We start from the raw sequence: 12,908 nt of genomic DNA, 5'->3' as shown, positions 1-12,908 counted from the left end.
AGCCAAGGAAGTGAGAGAATAGAAGAAGTCCATTCAAGCAGCAGCAAGATATATGAGAAATAGATTGAATGACACCGAAGAGGTAAATTGACAAAAAAGAAAACTAATACGTACCTGTCACAAATGACAACGACTCTTGCTAGAGACTGCCATTATTTTTTATATTTTGTATCCGCAGGTCTTGTTATTTTATTACATGCCTGTTTAGAAGTGCCTTTTAATCACGTGTGCTGTGTTATTTACAACGATTGCCTTTTACTTTACTTCTGACATTCTAATGTGTGAAATTGAATTGCATGCCCAAAATTGACATGGACTACATTGATTTGAGACAGCTGTTGCCAATTCACTATCACCTCCTCCCTCCCCAAACTAATATCTAAACACGCCCCAGAACTAGAGTTAAAAGGAACCGGAACTTACCTTTGGCACGCAATTTGGACCAGAGACCTCTCGGCCAACAAATGGCCACCTTGTTGCGTCTGCTCGCCTGCTTTGGGATAAAGGCAAATCACAACACTATCAATAGCACTAAGGAAGGTGCTATTTTCTAAATGTTTGAGGGACTCCAAATGTTGGCCAGTACATGCTTTAACTATATGTTTTGTGTCCCCTGTTACTGCAGACATCGGGGACACGCCCAGATGCAAATGTGAGAGGCTACACCCAATGCTACAACCCAGCAGGCCCGGTGCAGAGTGAGAGAGAGCCATGCAAGCAGCCACCGACAACAGAGCCAGGCTACCAAAAGCTCAACTCATACAACGCTCTCTGTAGCACTACTAACAAAAGTGGTTATTTCCAGCATATGAGAGATTCCAGTTGTTAGCCAGTACATGTTGTAATTGTAGACACGGGAGACACGCCCGATGCAGCTGCGAGAGGCTACAACCAATGCTACCACGTTGCCGGGCTCGTGTGGACAGCGGGACAGCCGGTGACCAGCTTGCCCTGCTCAGGAGGTAGAGCAGAACGAACCTTGCTGGGAAAGAGCCGAACCAACATTGGCCACCGCTCTGTAAATCAGCTGGTGTTTGACTTTGCTCATAGTTAGCCTATAGCCCTAAATCCTAGCCCATTTTTACGTAGTGATATTGTTTTATGTAGTGGCATTGTTAAAGCTGAATTTATAATAAAGAACCTTTGCTTGTACTTTGGCCAGTCTGGTTGTTTGCCGTGGGATTTTGGAACTCTGCATTTTACATACCTGTGCGAAAGAGGCTATGATAGGCACACAGTGACATGAAGTCTGAGCTTGAAAAACATATCAAGAATCTCATGGACCAGTTTCACTGGCTTAATAGCCTCATGCAGAGAACTTGACTATGAATTGGCACAGCGGAACAACGTCCCAGATAACTGGTCAATGTAGGCATATATTTAAGATTATACAATGTACCACACCCACATTCCATGAATTAAACTTTGTCCTACTGTCACAGGACATCACACACTTAACCCGAGGTCAGCTCAACCTACCCTGTCCCTATGCTCAACTCACCCCATACCAAGAGACCACTTTTTTTGGAAAAGCTATGTTTTCAAAATGTATGTTTACATGAATTCTGATTATTTCCAGGGATACACATCCTGAAATATATGTAGATATCTTTGTTAGAATACTTCCCTTGACGTGATACTGAATGAAAAAAATCTAAAATGTCTCAACTTACCCCACTCTCCCATAATTCTGTCTGAGAGGGCAGGGGTATATTCTGTAAGCTAAAAGGCTGTTTGGAAACGTCTACTCCCCAGTCTTCCAGATGCCTGATCCCCGGTCCCTGCCAGAACAATACAATTCAGCAGCCACAGCCGGGATGATGCTTCCAAGATGTTACCAGTGAATTATAGGGTAATGAGTGTAGCCAATCATTAATCAAACTCAAGTACTGCTTTACAGTTGTAAGATGTCACCCTGATAAATAAACACATTTTTGACTCACGCTGAAGTTTCATATTTATTTTTGCAAAGTGGAGGGTGGGCTTTGAGCCAAAGTTAATCATTTGTATTAGCTATTTCCTCAGTTTACCTCAGGGGTAGGCTACTCCTCATGTTGAATTCACATCTGTATGGTTCTTAGTGTAGTACTGTGTGCTACTGTAGGAATCGAAGCTTATGCTATTTATGTTCTAGCATTTAGAATCCACTGTGTACAGTCTACATTTTTAGAAGATTCTCACATTTCTCCCTTATTTGACAAAAATGCACATGCAAATGACTGTAATACCGTTCAGTATTTTCTTAAAAAACGAACTCGACATAATGTCCATAAACATGATGCTCTTGGCCTCAAAGTGAAGTGTTTCTCTCAGCACTGCTCTGCTATAGACCGTTGTGGTCTGGTTTTCAACCACTAGCCCTCAGCCAGCTAGTTTGGGTTTCAAAATAGAGAGTGCGGTTGAACTTCCTTCATGAAGACATTTCTTTTGTCTTGTCACAAAAGCAACTGATGAATAACGCTACATGTCAGAAATACCTTAAATACGAGGTTAAAGTGCAACTATAGTGTTCCAACAACAACATTTCTCTAAGGCTTAAAAAAAAAAAAAGCCACAATCAACCCATATTTTGTGTTGAACTTGCATGACTGGGAATCTCCGTATTATTCTTGATATCCGGTGTGAATACTCTGGGGAGAATGACAGAGAAGCCTTTTAGCGAGGTCAACAAGTTGAGGCATTCCGAGAAAAATATGCTTGCCTTTTTACTAGCCCACAGTATTTCATCGTCAGTACCTATGCTAGATAGTCTAAGCCCTTCTTTGAGCATTATTCCCGTTTCTGTCATTTGTCTCTGTAACTTCATTGTGATACACCGTATGGATGAGGCTTTCTCACAACAGAAAAAAAAGATGCACATACAAAAAAAAAAGCAGGCAGAGAATGAAAATGAGACTTCGTAAATAAACGTTGTATTCGGAAGAGGAAGAGGAGGAAGAGGAAGATTCTCTTAGCACCCGTCAGCACACTTTTGTTGACTGTTGCGAGAGCTGTTGAGTGCTGCTGATCAGTATGATGATGAATAGCAGGAGCAGTGATGTGATGTGAATACGCAGCAGAGCAGAGACGAGAGGTACTGTAGATGTAATTGCTCATCAGGGGAGCTACGCTGTAATTCTGAAAGAGGAATCCTGCAATCAGAGGCCTATTCATTAGCACAGGGGCCTCATTTCATCTGTAAACACTTGAGCCCGCCAATCACAGGGCAGACGCATGACATTATGACAAAAATGAGAGTTCTAACTACCAGAGATGCTTGTGCATGGAGAACCGTGGCTCTAAAACCTCTATTCTGTCTGCTTCATGCTTTCATGCTTTTAGAGAATTTGATTTGACAAAAAAAAAAATCTAATTTGCGTTTATATCTCATTTAGTTGGACTGTAGCCCAGAATATGCCTGATTGATAATCATCTGTTTATTATTCTACACAAAGGCAGTTCTTTGCATGAAATAAAATGAAAAGGTCGTTTCACAGATTACATCTAGTAAGGTTCAAGAAAGGCAAATCAGATAGATATAGCTGATAGCATTGCTGATTGGTGGTGTCTCGCAAAACCAGTCACATTGAGGAATTAAGATTTATTTTTTACTTGGTTTGATTGTAAAAGCATAACCAAAAAAGTGACTTTGAATATAATGTAGAGACAAAGTTATACCATTTTTATTTTTAAATAATAATAATTGAGTAATTACAATGAATATTAAAGTTCCAAACTGTTCAACTGTTGTACCTGACTGTTCTTCTTGCCCATCTCTCTCTGTAATCGACCACATCTTGAGATTCCGTTTCCTCCTCCTTGTCTTTGTTTAGATGTGTCAATGTCCACTTCGTTGCTCCACTGATGTTGGGTGGGTTTTGTATCTCCCCTGAACCACACCTGGCTCAGTCAAAGCATGCCCATCTCTACTTAAATCTTCAATAGTCAAATCAGAGCACAAGGGAAGCCATTGTTTTTGCTTCTATCCACAATATATACCCCTCTTTTTTACTGTAGCTCTGGTTTCTGTGTCCCTCCACACACAGTGTCACTGGGTCAAGAAACATGCAGTCATGTATCTAGCATTCTTTGTCTCCTAATGCAGCAAGAACGTGTTCTGGGTAGAAGTTTCCCATAAGCATATATCTAGGATCAGCTTACTCTCTCAATCCTATACCTAAACCATTAGGAAGGAAAATGCTAACCTGACCTTAAATCAGTGTCAAAGGGAAACTCATCTACTCCTACTCCCAAGAGCACCAATGGTCAGTCGATTGCTTGGTATGATGTGGTTATTGGATGTATGCCCTCTTGTGGTGAAGAGTGGTCCTTCTGTGCATGCATGTGTAGGTTGATTCCACTAAACACTGATCTAAGGTCAGTTATGCATTCTCCCCTTCCTAATGGTTGAGGATCGGTTGAGTAAGACTGCGCTGATCCCAGATCTGTGCCTGCAGGAAACTTTGATAATAGCGGGCCGGTGAGGCTGGATGTATCTTCATTTCAATTGGTCCTATTGGCCTTTACCAATTCACTTAAAACATTTGGAATCCTTGAGATTCTCAAACAACAGACAGAAACCTTCCAGTACATCCTCTTCTTGGTTAAACATACTTTGCTGGTGCTGTCATGCATTAAATTCAAAGCACATGTCCCTTCATTGAATGCCAACAACAAGATTCTTTGATTTCAAGTGAATTCCCTCTGACAGAATTATAGAGAGAGAGGTTGCGACTGGGATGCCAGATATGTGAGCTCCAGACAGAGATGTCTGTTGCTGATATTTTAGCATGGAATGATTGTGGTTTCCATTTGTTCCACAGTATGTGGCAAGAGTATCAGAGCTGTTTAGTGAGAAGGGATTTAACTATAGTGTGTGTGTGTGTGTGTGTGTGTGTGTGTGTGTGTGTGTGTGTGTGTGTGTGTGTGTGTGTGTGTGTGTGTGTGTGTGTGTGTGTGTGTGTGTGTGTGTGTGTGTGTGTGTGTGTGTGTGTGTGTGTGTGTGCGTGTGCGTGTGCGTGTGTGTGAGGCCTGTCAGAGTATTGTTCCTGTCTCACTTTCATAGCATATGATAAGACCTGTTTAATTCAATGTACGATTTCACAAGAATTGTGATTATGTGAGCTGAAAACACTGTATGTAATGAGTCTGAATAGGCTTGTTAATTGAATTACTGTGATGTATAATCCGTGTTTCACTTCAATTTTATAAGGCAAGGAATAACAGGTGGTAAAACATGTTGAAGCATTGTACTGCTTTTTATCAAGGAGCGTTGAGCTGGATTTTTCTCTAATTTTGTCAAATTCTAAAATATCAGGGAAGACGGACCGTCGACCTACTTGAAGAGAGCATTAAAATGAGAATTGATCCAGCCAAAGTGTTAAAACAGATAACTGGGTCCCTAACAAAGGAAACGGTCAAGACTATATTTTCCTGAGTTCATTATTCCGTGTTTTTTTTTGCCACAAATGCAGCTTGAGTGCTGCCAATCAATACAACAATTTCAGATTAACACAATTAAATGGATTTATGGAATTAAACAGAGTGCTAGATCAATACTATCCACAGAGTTAAACGCTTTAAATGGTTCTTGCCATCGGATTGATTGTTGCGGACGTTAAACACATAGGGACTAAATTGGGGACCCTCAACCTGTAGCTTGACCGTTACATACCTATGAATATTGCTGTTAAATACAGGTTATGAAGGATACTTGGCCTTTACCGGGTGGCCTGGTGGATTTAATGTTGTTCAATGAGTGTAAAGTGCTTCTATCAGCGGGGTGAGTGGGTGGATGGATGTGTGCACGCGCATTTGTGAAATAATAAGTTAAAGTGTGTATTTTATCTTCAGCACAGCATTCTCCGTGTTACACAAGATGATTGGACTTAAATCCTTAACGTAAGATTATGGCACTGGGTGTTGTCAAATCAATCCCGTTAATGGCATTGGTGCATGAAGGGATCACTAAGAATTAAATCCTTCATGTCTTGCTGAAAAACCAAAGTGTTTTATCTCTATGTGAATTTACGTGAAATTATCTATTTTTTCAACAGATCTATTTTTCCAACACTCTTTTAGGCACATTTTATTACATCGGTAAAATATGTACAATTTACAATAAATGATTTCTTTCATTTGAAAGCATTTTTAAAAGTGCTTCTTGGTGAAGTATCTTTTTTGAATAAATAAATGGACACAAGCTTTCCATTTCACAAGCAAAATAAGTAAATAGAACACACAAGACCGCCTCTCTCTAAACACACAAGATCAGAAGAGTCTTCATCCTCACCTTACACAGAAATATGTAAGTCCATGCATGGGAGGGTTTTATACAGGAAAACAAGCAGACGGAGTAACAGAAAAAAAGTCATATTTAAAACGAATGGAATTGAAAAATAAAATACCTTCAGTACTATAAGTTGATGAATAAGAGAATGAAAAATCTGAATCCGCAGTGATTGAATTGAAATTTTCTGTTGGAAGAGTCTTCCTGTTCCTAACCCTGGTCCTGGAGATTCAACTCATTCCCTGTAAAGGAATGGGTGGTGGAATCTGGTCCTGATGATTACCTCATTTGTATTGAACTGGGATGTTTTTCCCACGACGATCTAAAGTCTAGCTGCCTTTATAAAAACCGTCCATCCATTTGAATATGTGATATCTCCACCTTGACATACTATGGAGACGGTAAAAGTCCTCTTGTGTAGTAAAATGGAAGAGACAGATGTTGAACTGTTCTCAGAGGTTTGGGATGGAAAGGTCCGCGAGAGAGACGGCTTGTGGAGGAGGTGGTCTCAGGGGCATGACTTAGTGGCTGATGGGCAACTGTGGTAAGGTCATGCCTGGGTGGATGAGGTGGTTAGGGGAGGACAGCATTGAGAAGGGATGACCTGTGCACAGGAAGCAACAGAAATATATATTTTTTTATTAAATGCAATAAGACTAAATACATTGCACAAGAAGCCATATGTGATGTGACGTGAACTGAAATACACTATGGGTAGAATCATATATTTGATCATGTTAATTGGTAGAGTAAAAAAAGTTGAAAATTCTGTTAGAGCCAAAGTCACCTCGATGTACATGTATGTTTTGTCCATCGAGAGGGAGTAACCAACTCACTGTCTATATATCCATGCAGAGCCAGCAGGTGTGGTCTGTCAGGACTGCTGAAGGGGGAGTAGAGGTTGTCTGGCAGTGAGGGGGGCAATCTAGAGTGGGGGTAAGGGGCGCCCTGGAGGTGACCGTTGTGCTGGGTGGGAGGATGCTTTTTATGCCTTGCTCTGCAGTTTTGAAACCAAACCTATTGAAAATGTAACATTACTAAAGATCATTGAATGGCGTATGCAAGACATAATCTGGTAAAGATGAATTATTTTATCATTTCAAATGATCTATTTTATTACATTGTACATTCATTTTCAATATGTCTAACAACATTACACCCACTAGTTTGATATTATCATACATACTTGTATGACCCGTCTGCTCAGTCCTGTCATGTCTGCCAGCTTCTGTAAGGTCTGGGTATCAGGGTTGTTGTCTTGGTAAAACTGAGACTGCATCACCTGAGAACACACCGAGCAAACTCAGTCACGAAGCTACATACTCACCGAATCAAGCAAATTCAGTCAGACAGTCACATTCATCTGAATTATGGAAAATGTAATACCCAAACTATATCACCCCGTCACTCCGTTTCTCTCTGTCACACACAAATACTGTGCATACTTTCACAGACACTCACACACATAAACACACACCTACCGTACCTGTAGTTGCTCAGCGCTGAAGGAAGTGCGTGCTCTCTTGGCTGGTTTGGGTTGGCCATCCTGATCAGAGGGCAAGGCTCCCTCTAAAGTGAGACCTGTCCCTAATAAGTCCCAGGCACAAGAAGGAAAGAAACATCACCACACAGTTTAATATTGTTCACTTTAGCTAACCTGAAAGAGATCATACACATGCAATTGGTGCAGGTGCTGGATATGGAAACATAAATTCCTCTGGGTAAGACATGTATGACACGAATTATGTCTGAATTCTTCCCCAATACAGTTTCCCACAGGGACGAATCCTAACTTGAGAATATCCCATAGATGGCTCATATTTGGGTACCCTGCTCCCTGACATTGTCTGAGACACCCGTCGGAAGACCTACCGTTCTCCGCCGCTCTCTGGAGGTTCTCCACCATGGTGTCATAGTGGGCCCGACAGAGCACCCTGCCCTCCACCAGACCAAACTCCTCCCCCGTGGACAGCTGCCTCTTACAGGAGTAGCAGGCGAAGCAGGCCAGGTGGTACACACTGCCCCGTGCCCGCCGTACCCAGTCAGTGGCAAACACCTGGCGCCCGCACTGGCTACACTTGGTGCCAAACCTACTGTGATGAGACAGAGATGAGAAGGGGGCATTTTTAGTCATCTTTCACTGCTACTAGTTCAAGTAAATGTGTGATCAACGGAAATGTTGTGCAGGCCAGAAATAGAAAGAAACTCTTATTGTAAAAGATTACCAACAGCATTGCTTTTCCAATCTAATTTCACTTTAGTCAAATATAACTGAGCCTCCTGTTAATTAAAACAATAATCGCAACAGCAATGGGATAACAATAGCAATATAATTATAGAATAATGATAATACAACAATAAATAGTGTTTAATTAGTTGGCATGCTACAAACAGCCAGTTTACGATGAAAATTTGAACTTTCTGTGAGTGAGAAAAATAGCCCTTGATAAATTAAACAGTATTTTAGCAGTGGCCCTGGTTGAAGGAGGGAATGATGAATTGATAAATGAAAAACAACGAAAACGAATAGCTTAAATGTAGTGATCTCAAAGATGTAAGAATCATTATTGAGAGTAAAAATGTTGATAAAGTCCACCACATTTTCAGTAAAGGCAATAATTTAAATATCTAAAGAGAAACATTCCGAAGTAACTTTGACAAAAAAATGGGTATTGGGTGTAAAAGTGTTCATATTTCTGATGTTATAAATGGACTATGGGTTTATTCGGATAGCCGTGGTAACAGATGTGTCTTTCCTTTAATAAAGGTAATGCGTATCTATGAATTGGTGTGATTTAGACGTTACAACGATACAAAAAAAACAGTCCAATCCTGTTTACTTGCCCCGAGATATAAGAACACAATGTATTTTTTGTTAAAAAAAAATCTATATACCAACGGAACAGAATAGAAATAGGATACGCTCAGTATAGTCAATCTTAAACGATCTCCCTGCAATAAGATGTGATAAGTAATCCATTGTTTGTGAACATTAGAGCCAAACATAGAACATACAGCACCCTACATTTTATGGAAAACAAATAGCAAAACTTACCCTACCTGAAATAATCCAATTTGCAAAAGATTTCTTTGTTTTTGATGTAGCAGCTATTGTGCTGACGTAATGATACTCTGCAGACTGAACACTCCAGACATCCCACGTGCCAATTCAAATTGTTCACCTGCCATGAGAAATAAATACTCGTAATAATAATAATAATAATATAATTTGTTTGGGGTACTTATTCTATAAAATGGAAGGAACTTGAAAGATTATGCAAATATGCAGGCAAGTTGTGAGGAAGAAATAGGTTTGAAATTGAATCTTAAATGATACTTGATTTGACCGGTGTAATAAAAGACATTATAATGCTTACCTTCAGTAGGTATCTGTCTTGGATCTCTGTGCCGCAGCTGGCACACTGGTTTTTCCCGGTAGACCGAACCGGCGTCGGGGAGGCCAGGGTCGGAGGCGAGCACATAGGCGGTGTTACCGGAGGACTGGGCAGGAAAGGAGCCTCTACTTTCACATCCTCGTGAGGCTCCCCGTCGGAGTGAGACTGAGGTTTGGGAGAGATATTTCTTGTAATAATCTTATAGTGACCTGGATGCAAGGTAAAAGGCCTATAGACTGTATGTATTACAGGACACATGGCACCGTACAGGACAAGCCCTCATCGGTTACAAGAAAAACAAGCATTGTGTAGAGTAGGCCTAAATGCAAAAAAATGTAATCGAATGAAATGGGCTTACTACAACAATATGCTACTGAAAACAAAACGTCAAAGGCCTGTCACAAAAGTAAACTATGAAAATGGGGTTGGGAAATGAAAAAAGGGAGTCGAAGTTCGGCCAAGTCTCCAATGAACATGTCGAAGTTCCTATTTTGATCACATTAAATCGTTAATGTCTTACGTTTTAATAACTCACCATTATGAAGCTATTCTGTTTGTGGAAAAACAGCCGTTTAGACGAAGCCTGGAGCTGCGACTGAAGTCTGCTCTGCGCCCTGCTCTGCTTTGCGCTTTCGGCTATGCATCCCTACCAGCCCATACCTCAAGCTATATCCGGTGCAAAACAATGAATAATACTTTCTCAGGCATTTAAACCCTGGCAACAAAAGATAATTTTGATGAAGCAATTAGAATTAGGATTTCTTTTCCCCTTTATGTACAACCCGTAGGCTACCTCCTAAAATAATCGCATAGCCTAATAGTTCCCATGCAATCGAAAACACTGAAAAGATGGACTACCTGCAATTAGTGATGGCTTCAAATGCTCGAGATTAGAGGCAGCCAGGGTGTCAATTTCAACTGTCAATCAGAGAAGGCATCGCGCCACCAGAAGAATTGCATATTTTAATTTTAATAGCCGTAATCGAAAATCGAATTTCTGTACACAAGACTAGGATGTGAAGAGGCTCTTGAACGTCGCACTATTCATAGGAGACAATGTACATAACTTGAAACATAAAGGAGCGTGATTGTCTCGGCTTCGCTTATGATAGGCCACTTGAAGCTCTCTTGGTGATTATAACGGTATTCAAGAGTGCCAAAAATCTGGGTTTGGGTGGGATTCAGAATCCATTTTGGCCTTCATTTAAACGAAATTACGCTAGCACAAATGTGAAATGTCTATATAATTGTCATTAAACATAGGCTGGAGCGTGGAAAACAAAAAAACAATCCGCTAGGATATTTCAGAGAGCAGCGCAAAGCAAATTAGTATTCACTTGTAATGAGTCGATAGCCTATAGAGCATAGGCACATTTTGAAATGATATGTCATGTGATGTACCTGATCAACGAACACATTGTCCAATAAAACTTTGTTCTCCTCTGGGTGTGGGGACAGAGCTTCATTTTTCCAGTACATGCAGGAGACCCGTTAACACTGTTAAGAGGCAGGCGGTATCCAAATCGGTCCCGGGATGGGTTCAGTAGCGAATTATGATTTTACGCATGACAAATTACAAACAACAAAATGCATTTTCCCTGGCTCGAAACTCCATAAATATACGTTGAATTATCTAGGACAGTTAGCCTTTTTTGTTTAGTTTACTGTCACTGCCTGTTGGTGTTTATTTCCAAGATACAGTTCTTTGCATTGTGTTGTTGAAGCTGCAGCCACTTTCTCTGAATTAGTCCAAATCGAGTGAGCCGTGGCGTGCGATGTATCCGCATGCGCTGAGTTGGGTAGGCCTATCCCGCGCGCTCTCCTCTGTGTCAGTCGGTGCGTTCAACAAATTTAGCGACCGATGTCCATTCAAGAAAGCTCTTGAGCGGCTGGGGACGGGCAATAACTGGTCCTTCAGGCACTCCCCCTCCACCTCTTCAAAATGGAAGTTACTCCCCGTCTGCTTTGACAAGAATAGGAATAGGTGGGTGGCAAAAATAGCAGAAATAGGATTTTTTTGGGCATACAACATAAGCATAAATATGAGATATACAGTTGATTAAATAAATACCATTATGTAAATAAAAAAATGTGGCTTTAGAAAAATGTAGAACATGGTTTTTCACATTCATTGTGTGCAGTAGGCCTGCTTGTGATGATTTGAGGGTTGATTCAGCAGAATACTTACGTTCTTGCTAACCCGAAAGATACTGAAAATGTTCAAATACACACAATATCAAACACAAAATCTAGGTCTACTTATTTGGTCTGCTTTCTTACATTTAAAAATCTCTCAATATACGTGGACATGTCAGAAGCGTGTGTGTGTTCCATCAAAGTATGCCTCCCCCTAAAACCATGCCGCCCATCTTTCATGTCGAGAGAACACACTGAAAATAGTGTTCAACGTGTTTGCGAGGACATTAAGTGCTCCTTGGAGGTATGATTTGTGGCACATTGGGATTGATTCAGGAACCTCTATTGATTTAGGTCTGCTTACTTGTTCTGAAAGAAAATAAACAAAGGTGATTTACGTATGAACCAGAGGAGCGTCATTGTCCAGAGTGTTACAACAATATATTCAACTGTGTCAATTCAGGGGAGTGTCACTTTCCCAGACTCCACCTGCAAGCCATCCATGCAGATCTGTAATGGCACAGCATGGGATTGTCAGTAACAGGCTTCTGCTGTCTCCTTCGGTCCTTCTATATTATGAAGTAGAATATTCATGCAATTAACTGTAAACTATGATCCTACTGTAATACATTCAAATAGAATAGATGACTCTTTCTTTTCTGTATAGTCATTCTGTAGCCTTGGAAATCCCAGACCTATGCTGGAACATGGTTTACATTGTGGGAGGCAACCCATCTGCCTAGAGAGACTAGTCATTCTGCACTGCATCAATTTCTTTGTGTTTGCTTCTTCAGCTGCTGCTCTAAGGACTTACTGTAAATCAACAAAATGATGAAGTGTGTTAAGATTGGCTGTAACCTCAGATAATAGGAAAGTTCGCTGACGGCGATGTGTCACCTGCTGCATCATGTGCTGTTCTGTGGATGTATGAGACGAGGTGCAGCGACAAGACCGTGTTCCTGTTGCCCTAGAATACATCTGTCCATGTTCCACACAGAAAATAAGTGTTCAGTACCCCACCTCAAAAACAACAACCTGCATTACACATGCTGAAGCCATCACAGTCACTGAATAGGCCCCCATGGAAAGTTCATGGGGCAGTACGTCGA

At 40.9% G+C, this 12,908-nt stretch overlaps 1 protein-coding gene across 2 annotated transcripts; it reads right to left on the bottom strand.

The window, feature by feature from the left end:
• Positions 1-3,646: 3,646 nt before the first annotated feature.
• On the bottom strand, positions 3,647-11,632 carry LOC109895082 (LIM/homeobox protein Lhx6). 2 transcript variants are annotated; one of them, XM_031830264.1, is made up of 8 exons: positions 11,065-11,632; positions 9,646-9,828; positions 9,329-9,450; positions 8,141-8,361; positions 7,755-7,855; positions 7,455-7,550; positions 7,105-7,285; positions 3,647-6,872 (listed from the first exon to the last, which is right to left on the bottom strand). In XM_031830264.1, the coding sequence occupies exons 1-8, from the start codon at positions 11,140-11,142 to the stop codon at positions 6,790-6,792; spliced, it is 1,065 nt and encodes a 354-aa protein (XP_031686124.1). In that variant the 5' UTR covers positions 11,143-11,632; the 3' UTR covers positions 3,647-6,789. The 2 variants fall into 2 exon arrangements, with proteins under 2 accessions (XP_031686124.1, XP_020344317.1); XM_020488728.2 differs by lacking the exon at positions 11,065-11,632 and adding an exon at positions 10,199-11,047.
• Between the last annotated feature and the right edge of the window lie 1,276 nt (positions 11,633-12,908).

Source organism: Oncorhynchus kisutch, linkage group LG8 (assembly GCF_002021735.2).
Source record: "Oncorhynchus kisutch isolate 150728-3 linkage group LG8, Okis_V2, whole genome shotgun sequence".
NCBI classification, from domain to species: domain Eukaryota; kingdom Metazoa; phylum Chordata; class Actinopteri; order Salmoniformes; family Salmonidae; genus Oncorhynchus; species Oncorhynchus kisutch.
This window is presented reverse-complemented; position numbering and strand designations above follow the sequence as displayed.

Coding starts and splice junctions, on each gene's coding strand:
- LOC109895082 (XM_031830264.1), bottom strand. CDS start 11,142: ATGTACTGGAAAAATGAAGCTCTGTCCCCACACCCAGAGGAGAACAAA. Junction 9,829..11,064: donor ACAATGTGTTCGTTGATCAG/GTACATCACATG, acceptor CCCAAACCTCAG/TCTCACTCCGACGGGGAGCC. Junction 7,551..7,754: donor TCAGCGCTGAGCAACTACAG/GTACGGTAGGTG, acceptor GTGTGTTCTCAG/GTGATGCAGTCTCAGTTTTA.